This window comes from Lissotriton helveticus, chromosome 1_2 (assembly GCF_964261635.1).
Source record: "Lissotriton helveticus chromosome 1_2, aLisHel1.1, whole genome shotgun sequence".
In the NCBI taxonomy this organism is placed as follows: Eukaryota; Metazoa; Chordata; class Amphibia; order Caudata; family Salamandridae; genus Lissotriton; species Lissotriton helveticus.
In genome coordinates, this window is record NC_136058.1 from 6148009 (window position 1) to 6163380 (window position 15372).

The 15372-nt window shown below is 50.7% G+C and overlaps 1 protein-coding gene across 4 annotated transcripts in view; it reads left to right on the forward strand.

The window, feature by feature from the left end:
* HENMT1 (HEN methyltransferase 1) overlaps positions 1-15372 on the forward strand; it is a 588326-nt gene that overhangs the window by 233718 nt on the left and 339236 nt on the right. For all 4 annotated transcript variants that reach the window (XM_078668393.1, XM_078668408.1, XM_078668402.1 and 1 more), the window contains one exon: positions 8017-8151. In XM_078668393.1, coding sequence (XP_078524519.1) covers positions 8017-8151 — 135 coding nt within the window. The remainder of the gene's footprint in view (positions 1-8016; positions 8152-15372) is intronic.

Here is a 15372-nt window from a genome sequence, read left to right on the forward strand (position 1 = left end):
CCAACTCCACCGGGTGAGCATTCTGATCATACCATTCCTTCATGACTGCCTGACTGGCCTCCAAGTTGTCAGCAGCCTGCTTCCACAACTTGGCCATCTGGCTTCTGAAGGCCAGCATGTAGCTCACCACATCCTGGGGAGGTTTTCTGGGAGACTTCTCCCATCCTTCCTTCACCAGACTGAGAGGCCCACGCACTGGGTGCCCATACAGCAATTCGAATGGGCTGAAGCCCACTCCTTTCTGTGGCACCTCTCTGTAGGAGAACAGTAAGCAAGGTAGGAGGATGTCCCACTTCCTCCGTAAGCTCTCTGGCAGACTTCTTATCATGCCCTTTAGGGTCTTATTGAACCTCTCAACCAGTCCATTGGACTGGGGGTGATAGGGAGTGGTGAACCGGTAGGTCACCCCACACTCCTTCCACATGGTCCGCATGTAAGCAGACAGGAAGTTAGTCCCCCTGTCAGACACAACCTCCTTCGGGAATCCTACCCTAGTAAAGATTCCCATCAGAGCCCTAGCTACCACAGGTGCAGTAACAGTCCTCAGAGGGATGGCCTCTGGGTACCGTGTGGCATGATCCACCAGAACCAGGATGAACCTGTGACCAGCTGTTGTTGGTGGATCCAATGGCCCTACAATGTCGATGCCCACCCTTTCAAAGGGGGTGCTAACGACAGGAAGTGGTTCCAGGGGAGCCTTTAGCTTCACCCCTGTCTTCCCACTGGCCTGGCAGGATACACATGTCCTACAGTATGTGTTGGACGCCACTTTCATCTGAGGCCAGTAAAAGTGGAGGACAAGCCGTGCAAAGGTCTTGTCCTGGCCTAAGTGTCCTGCCAGTGGTATCGCATGAGCCAATTCCAGCAGAAAGGCTCGGTATTGCTGCGGGACCACCAAGGCTCTTGATGAGCCAGGTAGAGGTATCTTGGGTTCACTGTAGAGGAGGCCATCCTCCCAGTAAATATGGTGGTGTCCCGTAGCATCATCTGCTGCCTGGGCTTCAGCCTGACGCCTCAGTCCCTCAAGGGTAGGGCACTCCCTCTGCCCCTTACAGAATTCCTCTCTGGTAGGACCTCCCTCCACATGCCATTCAGCAGGGATGGGCAAATCCTCCAGAGAGTCTACTTCCCCCTCCACGGACTCCTGGCCTACCACTGCAGGTGGCCGATCTGTCACATGGGGTGTGGAAGCCGGAGCAGGCTGTCCCTGTCTCCGTTTCTGACCCTTTTTGGCAGCGGGTTGGGCCATTGTTCCAGGCTCCAACCCAGGCGAACTCCCTCTCCGGGCAGTCGCAGACCGTGTGCTTACACAGGCCCAGTCAGGTGTACCCAGCATCGCAGAATGCGTCCGGTATTCCACCTCTCTCCAAGTGTTATGCTCCATGTCATTCCCCAACAGACAATCAACTGGCACGGCAGGGCTTACGGCAACTCGAAGTGAACCTGCAACCCCTTCCCACTCAAAGGGAACCTCAGCCACTGGATAGTGGCCCATTCTGCCGTCAGCCATCGCGGCGGGGTGGAGTACATTAGGAACAACCTGCTCTGGAGACACCAGTTGACTTCTTACCATAGTCATACTGGCTCCTGTGTCTCTCAGAGCCTCCCCTCTTTGACCATTGATGGTAACCCATTGCCCATACTTAATAGTATTTGGGGGCACCTGGATCTTTGGCACCATCTCCCGTTCTCCCAGGGACACTAAGGTGACACCCGCCCACTCACCCCCCTTATCTAAGGGCAACTCCTCCCCGAGCGCTACACTAGCTACTCCCGGTGACTTTCCTCCGGTGGGAGGGGGTGGTCTCTTTGGGCATTTGACATCTCCCTTATAATGTCCAACACCACCGCATTCAAAACAGTGGAGAACCCTTGGCTGCTGGCTTTGGCCAGGATTAGGGTTTCTGGGCGGGTTTGCCCTAGGGGTGAAACCTGCTCCCTTACCTTGGAAATTATTTTGGGGACCTTTGGAGAACTCCTTCTTTTTGTCTCCTCCCTCTTTCTTCTGGGGGGCGCCCTGTCCGGCTTTTTGAGAATCCCCTCCAGTCCCCTTGGAGGACACCCGGGTACTTGCCCAAGTGTCCGCCTCCTCTGCAAGCTTCCGGGGATCGGTCAGCTTGCTGTCCACCAGGTGTTGGCGCAACTCGGGAAAGCATTTCTCGAGGAGATGTTCTTTCAAAAATAGATTGTACAGCCCCTCATAATCTTTTACCTCGCTGCCCTTGACCCAACCCTCTAAAGCTTTCTTGGCGTAGTCTAGAAAGTCTACCCAATTCTGGTTACTCATTTTGTGACTTCCCCTGAATTTTTGTCTGTACCTTTCAGGGGTAAGTCCAAACTTTTTCACCAGTGCCACCTTCATGGCAGGGTAGTGGGTTTGCTCATTCTGCTCCAGAGCCAACAAAGTGTCTCTGCCAGCAGGTGGCATGTATTTGTACAGCCCACCTCCCCAGTGAGTCTCTAGGATCCCGTGAGCCCTTAAAGAAACTTCATAGGCGGCTAACCATTTGGCAATGTCATCACCTGAGGTATAACTAGCGATGACATCTTTAGGTAAGTAGGGTCTGGATTCCCTGGTGTCTACTTTCTTTTCGCTGCCACCATTGTCTGGAGTGGGAGGCCTTCGTATCAGGACCTGTAGGTCCATCTCCTTGAGGGTTCGCTCATGAGCTAACCTCCTTTCCTCCCTTTGCATATCCATCCTAGCTAACTCCAGCCTCATTCTCCTCTCCTCCCTCCTATCTTCTAGCTCGGCTTCAGTTAAACCCTTCTCCGAGACGCTGCTGCCCGCCCTGGGAGGTGTCTTGGAACCTGTCAGTAGATTTCCCCCCTCCCCTTGGTACAGCATGGCAGTCTCAACGACAGTGTCCCTGTCACTCCCTTCTGACACTGGTACCTCCCCGGAATGAGCCTCCACCCATGCCCGTATGCTTGTCTGCAGCTTGCCTTTCTTGGCACCCTTGTTGAAAAACACACCTTGCTGCTGACACCAGTCCTTTAGTTGGGTCACAGTATAGTTATCCAGCTCTTCCACATTTATCTCCATTTTTGCTAGAGTATAAACTTTTCACACAGGAGGAAACCAAAAGTGTCCTAGGGTCAACCTCCACCCACCACCAGAAATAAATTTAGAAAAAACAAAAATGTAAATTAGGAGGGCCGCAAGGAGAAAACTCCTGGTGTAGGTTTAGTGTATTGCGTTAAATTACTAGTGAGTAGCTGCAACCAAGTCAGTAATCCCACCGCTAGGCACCAAATGTTGGAACTGGGGTAGCCTGGCCTAGGGCAAGACAAACATTTCAGAGGCACAGTGTTAAGGTTGCAGACCACCCAAAAGTAATTCCACGCAATAGCACTCAAAAGAAAACACTACACCAAAACTGTAGGAAAATACGAGCTGCTTTATAAAAATAATATTCTCCTTATCCTCAAAATATATAAATATAACTTAGAACATTGCAGGTCACTTTTGTATCAGCACTTATATCACTTAAACTGCTAAGCAATTAATCATTTAACTTGTCAGTACTCTTACACTTTTTACTCTAGGATTCACAGTTCATTACTTTATAATCACACAGGTGAAATAATAATCTGCTAGAACCTTGGGAGAGAAAACTACCACTCAATTTAAGTACATGCAGATTTCATGGAATTAATAGGGTACTTTTCAGCAGTGTTAACTGTCATAAAAAATTCCACATCAGTAGTATTCTCTCATTACATCCAGATAACATATAAACAGTAGCTCCACTTTCAGGGATATTTACTTATTTTACTTGTTATTGATAACAGTACAGTTAATAAGTTCACCACATTGGCCAGATCTGCTTTCCTTATGCTATTCCCCAACCTGTGTTTAGCAGGGATTGACTGACCAGTATCTAATTCTCTCCTTTGTAGGCACTAGCGCCACTCCCCCTGCTTTTCCACTCCTTACTTGTTTCCACCGCGTGGTTAAGTTCTTCTCTGTGTTCAGCAGCAAGATGAGAAAGGGGGGGGGGGGGCTGAGTACACCACCGAGGTGGTCGATCACTTAACTGGGGCGAAGGCTCCCTGGAAGCTCCCCTGCTCTCTCCTCGCTCGGGCCAGCTCCTCTGCCGGGCGCTCAAGCGGAGAACAGGGCCGATTTCCCAATGCCCCCAAAAACAGCCGAGTCTCTCAACTCCCTCTCCCTACTCGGCCAGCTCCTCTGCGTGGCGCGCGAGCAGGGGAGCAGGGAGACACTCACTCTGGCTGCAGCCGGCTCCTCACGTTGCTCGGCGGGGTCTCTGCTCCCGCGGGCATGCGCTGAAGCGCTCGCTCCGATGCTCCTCCTCACGATGATCGGCGGGGCCACTGATCTCCTCGTCATGCGCGGAAGCGCTCGCACCCGCTCTCAGGAAGGAAAACGCTACTCACGGACCTGCCCGACCCTAGGCCCTTCCTGAAGAGACGATGAACCCGCTTTGGGCATGCGCGAAGGCGCCTTTTTGCAGCGTCTCGCTCTGGCTCTTCCCTGGCAACCGGGTCACTCCCCAACAATGTAATTACAGCGCGGGAGGGCCCCCGGGGTCCCAATCACGGCAGAAGCGCTCAGGACTCCTCAGCTGGGATGAGACTTTCCTTCACACTTCACCACCTTAGCGTTCAGAGGGGGATCGGCTCACTAGCAGTCCTGCCACAGGTAAGGGGTGTACAGCGCTACCCAGGCCACCAGCTTTCTTCCTATCCTCAGAAGGGAGGAGGGAATCAAGGGGGGGCTTCCTCAGTAGACAGTCACTGTGCACTTTTAAGGCACTGGAACCCCAGCCCACCTTACTGGACGGATGACAGGTTCAGGAGTCTTCTTTAGTTCCGATCCTCCCACTGGGCAGAGGACTGCGCACCGCAGCACTGCAGTCTCCTTCTCCTTGGACTTCCCCTGTTTAGTTTGGACAAGGGGCAAGCTAGGCGCCCAGGGTCTCCAGTAACCCTTCACAGCGGGGTCAGGACAAGTAACCCAAAAGGGGATAATGAGGTGACAACCCAAGGCAGCTTCCCTAACTAGGAGGTCAACCCTATGTCTAACCTCTCCCACCCTTGGCTACAGCCTGTCCTCCAGCTGACTTCCACAGGTAGACAAAATGGCTGCCCCGCATTCCGCCTTATATAGGCTGCCCTTCAGTGGTCCAGAGTGGACCAGAAGGTTCTAGAATGCCCTATGCTAGGCTATGGCCAAGTTCTGGGTGTGACAGTTAGAGCAGTTGGTGGCCACCATTTTAGGTAGTGCCAACTTTCCTGTCAGAACAGGCCTCAGGGCCTGAGGTAAAAGATTATGGGGGGGAAAAGAACACCTATCCCCTTGACCAACACCTAAAAAAATAGTAGACAGAAAAATATTAAGGATATGAGGGGCAAAAAGGGGACAAAATAAATAATAATGAGGAGGGACTGCGCAAAAAATCCAGACAGGTCTAACAGAGACGTATTCCATATCCATAATTCTACTAGGTAGGGTAACCTGATATTACTAAAGGAAAATAATATTGTGTTAATCAAGCCTTTCCCAGAATTGGATTGTTTTGATGCAAATTAACACATCAAATCGATAAAACTGTGCTTCCAACTTCCAAAAATCAATCTCTACTGTGGACTGCACTAATGATAAACCACTTTGCATCCATTTCCCATTCATAATGTAATTGTAATTATAACTTTATTCATCAAAAGTATGATATATCCTAATACTTGATGCCTCAATTTGTGTCCGTCCATCCATTGCCACCGGCTCTACAACTACAGCCTTGTGCACGTTCAGCACCTCTTCTTCAGACATCTAAATGTGGCCACTTGTTCTCATGTCCTGCTTTGTACAGCATAGCTCCTCTACGCAATATCGTCTCTACGCAATATCGTCAGCTCACAGCACAAAGGTTTGTTGCCATGTTAGTGCACTCTAAAAGTCTGTCATTTAGACGTCTGCATTGTTCTGTCTTGTCATGCTATTTTCAGTTTATCCAGTCCTTAGTGTCCAGATATGGCACGCATGAATCTTATTGACGTAAAGTGTTGCACGACCAGTATGACACATAAAAGGAGCTTCATCTGCTAGGCCATGGGTACCCATCTTCCCAGTCGCATAGATATTGCCATAGTAATGTGCTGCCTGCTCACATTATGGAGAGGAATGAAAGTGGGCCAATTGATCTGATTTTGCAATAATATTCATCTGGTCTTTATATGCGCAGTCTGTTTTCAGAGGCCTCCATAATTAGCACAGATTTTATAAATGATGCATGAAGGTTGGTTGCTGTTTGAGGACATTAGTATTTCAACAAATACTCAAGTAATGTTGCTCTTTTGAAGTTTGTTAAACCAACTGTGTTGGGTTGGTTTATCTAGGAAGGGGGAGGAACAAGATTGTTCCAAAATTGTAAACAATGATTATCAAGAGGCGCATATTCTTAAAGTGTAAGAATATTTAAAAACAATTGTTTTGTTGGGCAATGTAACACCCAAACCGGTGGTTAACTCCCATCACCCATTTGGGATAAACCATAATCTAAGCTGCGCTTGCCCTCGTTACTGCTAGATACGTACATAACCTCGGCCTACCAGCTTCTCAGAGTGTTGTGCTATAGGCTATTAGTAAAGCCATTATGCCTCCTACAGTATGTTTCATAGCGCCGAGTCTTGGTTGGAACAGCCAGGTGACATCTAATTTATGTTAAAAGTATATTTTGGTAATTCAGCCATTTTCCTTCAGACATCTGCTTATGATTTCTGAAAATACATACATTTTTGTCTCGAGTAAATGCGTTTCCATTTTGGTATAGATATATTAATTTAAATTTTGGAGACTTGGCTGCACTTGGCGAGCTAGTTACAGATAAGTGGCGAACTCCCTGGCTGAGCGAATGGGCACCTGGAACACCCTGGCTGAGCATGCATGGCAGCCTCTGCTCCCTCCTACTATAGTGGCTTGGAGGTGCGTGTGGGTGGAAAGCTGCATCTACTCTCCTTACTCTTCATTTCTACTTTATTGGCCTACAGGAAGTGCAGGTGTTGGACATAAAGATTAATTTATAAATTAAAAGTTGATTATTATGTACTGTAGAACACACAACACTTAAACTAATATCACTACACAATGCTTTGGCTATGTGCTTACTGGGGACAGTAAGAGCCAGCAAAACAATAATGTTGTGTGTACTGTCAGCAGTGCAGAAGGTGGACTCCTATACCTCTTGTCACTGGCAGGGAGAGAGCGGTACATCTGAAATAGCCATTACTGACACAGTAGGTTTTCCTGATTGTTTTACTTCATGCAAGCGGACAGTGAGACAGCAGGTGACCCGCACACTGCTGCTGATGCTGTGGCGTTCCGGCACAGTGTTTTACTTTGTACTAGTGCTTGGAGTGAGACCGAGTTATTCACCACTGCGGATGCAGCACCCTTGTATGGAGGGTGCTGCTGAGATGTACGGTGTTGGTACTTTGGAATTACAGAGGCGTCTCAAACAAGGATTCCTCTGCATCTCATTGCTCCCTATGAGGAAGCACAGGTAAACAAGCAAAAGGTTACTCAGCATAACTAGCACTCCAGTTAACAAAATGTCTTTGTTGTGTGATGATCCAATATCAGATTGATACTTCCAATAAAGTCAGCTTCTGAAGGGGGGTCACCCATCTTCTACTGCCTGTATGCTGTCCTGTGGGCCGAGGCAACATTTGTTTGGCTCTTCAGTTGATCAGTGTCTGAAAGCAGCTGGCCCCTTCATATATGACGATGAGGCGGAGGACAAAAATGTCTATCACTATTATTATTGCAATAATAATAATGCTGACTACATGAGGCTGGCAGAGAGCTACAGCGGTCACTAGGCCATATATAAAAATGATGGTGGTGCTTAAAGGATCTCTTCTTTGATTCCAGAAGGTTTAGGTTTATATTGTGTATATTTGTACTTTGATATTTTCTTATCAATACGTATTTGTGACATGTGGACTGTTTCTGAAATTTACTGACATGGTCCCTCATTTTATGTATTTTAGGCACACACTGGGCCCCCTTCCTTGTGATTATCTTCAGCCCTGTGCAAGGCATTTGTCTGTCACGCTCTACAAAGGTTCGGTTGCCCAAAAGGATCCAGTCCTACTCAACTTTGACATGGTGACTAGTATTGAACTGTGAGTATTCCTCTGTACTAAATTCAAGTAGCATTGCAAACAAAACATGTTATGTGACATTTATTCTTATACACAGAATATATCCCAAACCTCATCTTCCTACTATGATCTCCCAATAAACACTTTCTAGACTCTTCCCTCTAATAACCCCCCATTATCCTTTTCAATCCAATTAACAGACTCGTATGTCCACTTCTCAAATTTAACTATACTAATCCATCACTAATCTTTTTTTGGTTCCTGAGTAGCATGCTCTCCGCAGAAAAGTGCATGGACGCCTTGTCAGGGGTAGTAAGCGCTATATAAATACAATTACAATAGATGAATGGGAAGGAGAGTTATCTTGAGAAGGGATGGAAAATGTGCATTTGGAAGGAGATTGTTAAAAAAATCAATAGGTATTAAATAAGAGTGTCTTTGAAAATGCATGTATCCAAATCACTAAAATTGCAGATCAACTTAAGGCTGTTAGATCTGGGATGTAGTGACAACTTATTGTTTGGTAGAGAGAGTTCTGCGTGGTATGGCACTAACTTCAGTCACTGGCTTCTTGTGTACCTGTACTCTACACTGATACCTGATACGACTGTTAGTTGGGATGTTCTAAGATCCCGGTATAATATCTACGAGGTTGGGCACTCAATTCACTGAATGCAGAAAAGAAATTGCTGCTTTAAGCTAAAAGACATGGTGGTGGTGAAAAGTCCAAGTTTCAGGTTCCGTTCCGAGTGGTGATACAGACAATAAACAAAGAGTATTAGATTCAACAATACTTAGGCGGATCATTCAACAGAAGCTTTGTTATTGTTAATCAAGACAGATAGAACAAATGTGATGCATTATCTGTGAGATATCAATCAATCAATGACAACTTTATTTCGGTCAAAGACCATAAAAGTGCAGATAAAATACATACAAGGCACAATAGTTAAAACAATAAATATGAGCAACTAGTATTAGACATAAAAATTGATTAAACAGAAAGTTATCAAGAGACAAATCACATGGGATTATTTTTTAAAAGAATTAATCCAGGTTATTAACATTAACTTTAAAGCCTTTCCTTCTGCGCCACATACCATGTAGAAAACGAGAGACAGCAAAGACAATAGAAGGCGAGGTGTCATGCATTAAAACTCTACACGCCTGCGTACATTGCCTGAAGCCCAAGTTTCTACATAGTGGGATCAGCCAACATTTTCTTATTGTAACGTACGCTGGGCAGAAGAACATAACATGGGCAACATCTTCTCGGATATAATTACATGCCGGGCAGGTTCCGTTTTCTATTTTAGCCCATTTCGAGGTAAATGCCTTGATTGGCAGGCAGCCATGCCTCAATTGAGTTTATAATTTCCTCGCAAGAGGGGGTTGGACTACATCTAGGAATTCCTCCCGTCGAGGTTCAGATTTTACTAAGAGGAACTCAACAGACAGCCTACCCTGGGTTGTTGATCGCTGTAGTGCAAGTAAATTTTGCCGCCTCACCAGGGTTAGCAACTGTGCCCTAGGTGTCCTCGGGCAGCTCAACTCGGGGGTCTCCCATAGCTGGGGCAAGCCTACATAGGTGGTGAGGGCCTTGATATGAGATAGCCAAGGAATATTTGTATTTATTATTTGTCCCCAGACCTCCAAAAATTCAGCTCTATAGGATGCCAGTTCCGGTGCTGACCAGAACCTCCTCCAATAGAGCAAGGACCGGGCGGCTACCAATTCCTCTATGGACTCCAGACCCAAATCCAATCGCAAGGGGGTAAGTGGTATACTTTGTGGTAAGCCCACCAGCTTCCTCATAAAGGACTGCTCAACCCTCAGGAGGCTGGATGTATTCTTATGTCCCCAAAGTTCTGCGCCATACATAGCTGCTGTCCTGGCCTGAAGTCCATAGACTTCAAGGACAGGAGCAACCGGTTTGAAGTCTGATGTTCTATGGAGCTTACTAATACCCCATGCTATTTGCGATAGTCTAAGGGCAGATTTAGTGATTTGGTGACCCCAACCAATATCTTCTGTCAGAGTGATGCCAAGATAGACAAAAGTTTTGACCCGTTCCAGGGGGATACTGTTCAGGACAGGGTTCGGGCAGGTGTACCTCGGGGGATTGAAGATCATAAACTTGGTTTTATCCAAGTTAACCTCCAATCCCCGCGAGGCACAGAATGTTACAAACCCGTCCAGAACACGCTGGATGCCCGACGATGTTTTGGATAGCAACAGAGTGTCATCCGCAAACATCAGAGCAGGCACCCGACCAGTGGCCAACCAGGGAGAGTCGTTGTCTTTTACACCATTTAAGGCGTCCACAAGGCCATTGATGAAAAGGCTAAACAACGTGGGGGCCAGGACGCACCCCTGTCGCACACCCCTAGATACAGGAAAACGGGCTGAAAGATCCCCATGTCTCCCACACCTAACCTGAGTGTAATTTCCAGCATGCAATCTAGTCAGGATATTCAATAGATAAGGCGGGAGACCCAAATCAGTACTTTCCACAACTTTTCCCTGGGGACAAGATCAAAAGCGGCCCGCAGGTCCACAAAGACCAGGTAGAGGCTGCCACCCTCCACTCTTGCTGTTATCCAGAATAGGACCTGGAGCCGAAATATTTGATCCAGGGTTGAAATGCCAGATCTAAATCCGGCCTGAAGAGTAGTCAATATTTCATATTCCTCCATCCACCCTTGGATCCTGTCCAATATGATCCTACCCATTAGTTTTTGTGTTGTATCTATAAGGCTAATGGGCCTATAGTTTGATGGGGTTAGAGGACAACCCTTCTTGTAAATGGGGACGATCTCAGCTCCCAACCAGGTGTCCGGTAGATCATACCCCATGAGAACTGCATTAAACAGGATAACCATGTATGGTGCTCATATTTTAGGTTGAGATCGAAACAGGTCCCCAGGCAATTTATCAATGCCAGGAGCTTTGTTGGGGAGTAGCCTTGCTATGGCAGATTCTACCTCCTTCAGGGTGATGGTCTCTGGCATTACAGGGAGATACACCTGCGGGGCGTCCAGGTGATCCAACCGCAACGCCGCGCCCGAGACCCCCACCAGTCGATACTCGTAGAGGGGGTCTGGGACGGGGGATGGCGGGAGGGCCTCGGCTCCTTCCAGGGACAAATCCGTCATCCCTGCCGTGCTATACTCTTGGGCTGGTTTGGAGCCTAGGCGAAGAACATCGCCACGCTCCAAATTTGTATATAGTGCTCCGAAATGTGCCTCCCACACTGAGGGCGCAATATTCGGGGAAACGGCCTCCCCTCCCCCTTTTACACCTGAGCTAACAATGGCCCAGAACGACTTGGCGTCCTTAGAAAGGAGTGCAGGTCTCGAGTCCTCCCACCTCGTTTCCTCCCAATCCCTCTTACCTCTAATAATTGCCTTTTTATAAAATAGTCTAGATAGCCTAATTCCTACACTATCTTTGGATTTAATTGCCGTAAGGAGATCCCTTTTTTGCTTTCCTGCAGGTTTCATCATACCAAGGGTGTGTCTTAGCCCCACGCCGTTTATTCCTACTTACTGGGCAAAACACATCCCCCAGTGCGAGAGCCAACTGCCTATGGATTTCTACGGCTTGACCGTTGGAGCCCAGATCACCCATCTCGATAATCCAAGGTACAGCAATCTGGTATATTTCGGCAAGCCTGGTAGGGGAGTCCTGAAAGTGGGGCCGTTTAACCCTGCGCCTATTGCTGGCTACCATAAGGGGCATGATCTCAGTATTGGGTTCGGCATCAGGGTTTATCAACCCAAAGCTCCCTGGCTTAAGTGTTAAGACAAGGGCATTATGGTCGCTATCGGTAAGACCCTAAATTCCATCAATCTATCCCAGTGTTGTGCTTCCATCATTATATAATCAATGATGGAAGTTTCTTCTTCCCTATTAAACGTGGCTGACCCCGGTTGGTCAGGGTCCAGCCTCCCATTGCACGCCCGCAGAGACGTTGCAAGGGAAAATGATTTAATATGCAGGACCAGCGGGGTCCATGCCCTGACAGAGGGGATCTTAGGGTCAGGGATACGCCAAAACGAGTCTTCATCATCCTGTTCGCCTAATTCGGGGCTGATCAAAGGCTCGAATTGACAATTGAAATCGCCACCAAGGACTATAGCGATTTAGGGGTCAAGTGCCTGAATAAAAAGATCCAATACACTGATTGTATTTCATTTCTGCCCATTCCTAACAGGCCTTGAATAAATATTTATTATGGCTACTTGGGGCATGTTTTGGGGTGTCAATAGCACACATTGGACGTCTGGGGAATTAGTTGGTATTTGAGCTGCCTGGACACCCAAATGCGTACCTACCCAGATCGATAAACCACCCGATGGACGACCTCTACCCCTAGTTGTTGCCAGGATATCGAAGGTTGCATAACTTTGGCTAACACTCTCCTCCAATGCCCAGGTTTCCTGCATCAGGCAGATGTCATGTAATGCCATGAAGGGACGGGCGTGGCTAGCAGCCAACGGAGATGGTAGCAGCCTAACGAGGCTCCCGACCCCACCGCCCGTTATCCGCCAAAAACATCCTTTCAACGGCTTGGGAGCCCCGTGAAAACCGGGTGCACCCGAGCGACACACTCCCACCTGCTCCGGTGCCACGGGAGTGCCGGTACCTGCACTGGGAGAGGCATACAGGTCCAGAAACATCTCGCGGACCCGAGGCGCAAGACGGCGATGTCCCCATAGCTGCCGAGACACTGGGACCCGCGGCGCGGACCCTGGAGCCCGACTGTGACGGCCGGTGCGCTGTCCGGGTGCCTCGGGGAGTGGATGCCCTGCGACGGAGTCCGGCGACCCCCCAGACTTCGTAAGGAGACGTCAGAGGGCCGCGCTCGGCGCCCCGTCAACCCCTGTGTGGCTCCTCCCTGCCCGGGAGGCGAAAATTGAGGCCCCGGCGTCAGCGGGGCCTACTACCCCCAGAGTGAACGGGAGTGCGGGCCCAGGACACCCGACCGAGCTCGGAGGACCGCACCTGCTGCGCCGCGCCACCTGGCGCCCCCGAAGAAGCTCAGACCGGCGGGTGAGTGCCTGCCAAAGACCTTGGCCCCCAGATCCACGGGGACGATGGCTGCGGGGCGAGGCCGAGAGGTGGACACCTGGCGGCGGGGGAGAAGTGCCGGTGGTGTCTTCGCCGCTCGTGGGAGGAGAACAGCCACGACTGCGTCCCTGGGACCAAACTGCGGCGCTCTGCCCGTAGCAAGAAGGCAGTGAGGGCGCTTGGTGGTGAAGGAGACGCCGGAGGGCCGCGCTCGGCGCCCCGTCAACCCCAGTGTGGCTCCTCCCTGCCCGAGAGGCAAAAATTGAGGCCCGGCGTCAGCGGGGCCTGCTACCCCCAGAGTGAACGGGAGAGAGGGCCCTGGACGCCCGACCGAGCCCAGAGGACCGCACCTGCTGCGCCGCGCCACCTGGCGCCCCCGAGGAGCTCAGACCGGCGGATGAGTGCCTGCCACTGACCTTGGCCCCCAGAACCACGGGGACGACGGCCGCGGGGCGGGACCGAGAGGTGGACACCTGGTGGCAGGGGTGAAGTGCCGGTGGTGTCTTCGCTGCTCGTGGGAGGGGAACAGCCGCGACTCCGTCCATGGGACCAGACTGCGGCGCTCTACCCGTAGCAAGAAGGCAGTGAGAGCGCTGAGTGGTGAGGGAGCCCAGGAGGCGGTCGCCCGACCCAGGAGTAACCCGGGGGAGCGCCGCCGTGGGTTGCGCGCCGTGCCCTGACACTCCGGTGCGGCTCCGCTCTGACCGGGGGACGGGACTTGGGGCCCGACTTCACTGCGGCCTCCCACTGCGGCCCATGCGGTGGAGAGGGCCCGAAACACCCTCACCGGACCGGAGCGGCTGAGCGGCTGAGGAAGGCCTTAGAACCGGCACCCCGGGTCCCGATTGCACGCGAATTGACCCGGCAGTCTCCGGCCCTGAGCGCATAGGGGCTACACCTGGTGATTCGACGCTCCGGCCTCACTGAGGCCCGCGCCTGCTGGGGGCCCTGGGGAGCGGCTTGGCGTACCCGACAAGGGGCCTGGAGGCCCATTCCGGACCCCGCGCCCTCGCTCATCCTGAAGGAGGTGTTCCCCACAGGGCAGCCGGCCCGCACAAGACCCAACTTGGTGGGAGCCCTCGCGGAGACCCCCAGCCCGACGTGAGGGCCCCCGGCCGGGCCTGAAATATCCTGGAAGAGCCGAAGATTGCGGACCCCCTGTGTCCACAAACAGGGACTGGGAGATACCTCCGAATAGACCCGGGAGCTGCAACGAGCGCCCGAAGCCTAACAGTGAGGCGGGGAGAGATCCTGCAGAAGGCCGTGGGGGCCCTGCCCAGCACGCAGCAGTTAGGCCGCGTGGCCAACCGGAATAGGCCCGACTCCTGCAGCGAAAACTGGGAGCTAGCTGACCCTGGGGCGGCAAAAGACACGATCGGACGCTCTGGGTAATCTCCCAAAGGGCCCCCGCTGCCAAACCACGTCGGGAGCGCCAGACGCCTTATTCTCTCACCGATACCCCGGTCCACCGACATCACACCGACATGGGGAAAACAAAAGGAGTAAGAGGAGATGCCAGCCCCGCTACAGAAACACCGGAGGAGGCTCCCCCGCCAACAACAGACTGACTGACTGACTGACTGAAACATTTGTAAAGCGCTCGAATGCCGCGGCGTCTTGGCGCTGAGGTGCAAAGAAAGACGGTGTGAACGAGAGTCTACTGTAGAGAGAAAAGCCAGGTTTTCAGTGCCTTTCTGAAGCACATTTTGGATTTTTGAGAGCGCAGTGCAGGGGGCAGAGAGTTCCACAAACTAGAGGCTTGGTAGGCAAAAGATTTCCCGCCCCAACGAGTTCTCCTAATTCTGCCGGGGAAGGAGTTTGGTAAGGTCATCAGGTCCCTTGCCATACAGGGATCTGTGAACCAGGCAGAGGGCTTTGAACTTTATTCTGCTTCTAATAGGTAGCCAATGAAGCTCGCGTATGGCTTTAGAGGTTGGATGGCGACGCGGTAGGTTCAACAGGACCCTGGCTGCGGCATTTTGTATTGCCTGCAATTTGGTCAGCTGCTTTTCTCCAGTGCCCAGGTAGAGTGCGTTGCAATAGTCCACTCGGGACATTACCAGGGCCCCCATTACCGTCTTTTTTAGTACTGACGGAATCTATGGTAGCACTTTCCTGAGGATTTTGATGGTGTAAAAGCAGGTGGAAGTCACCTGATTAATTTGCGCC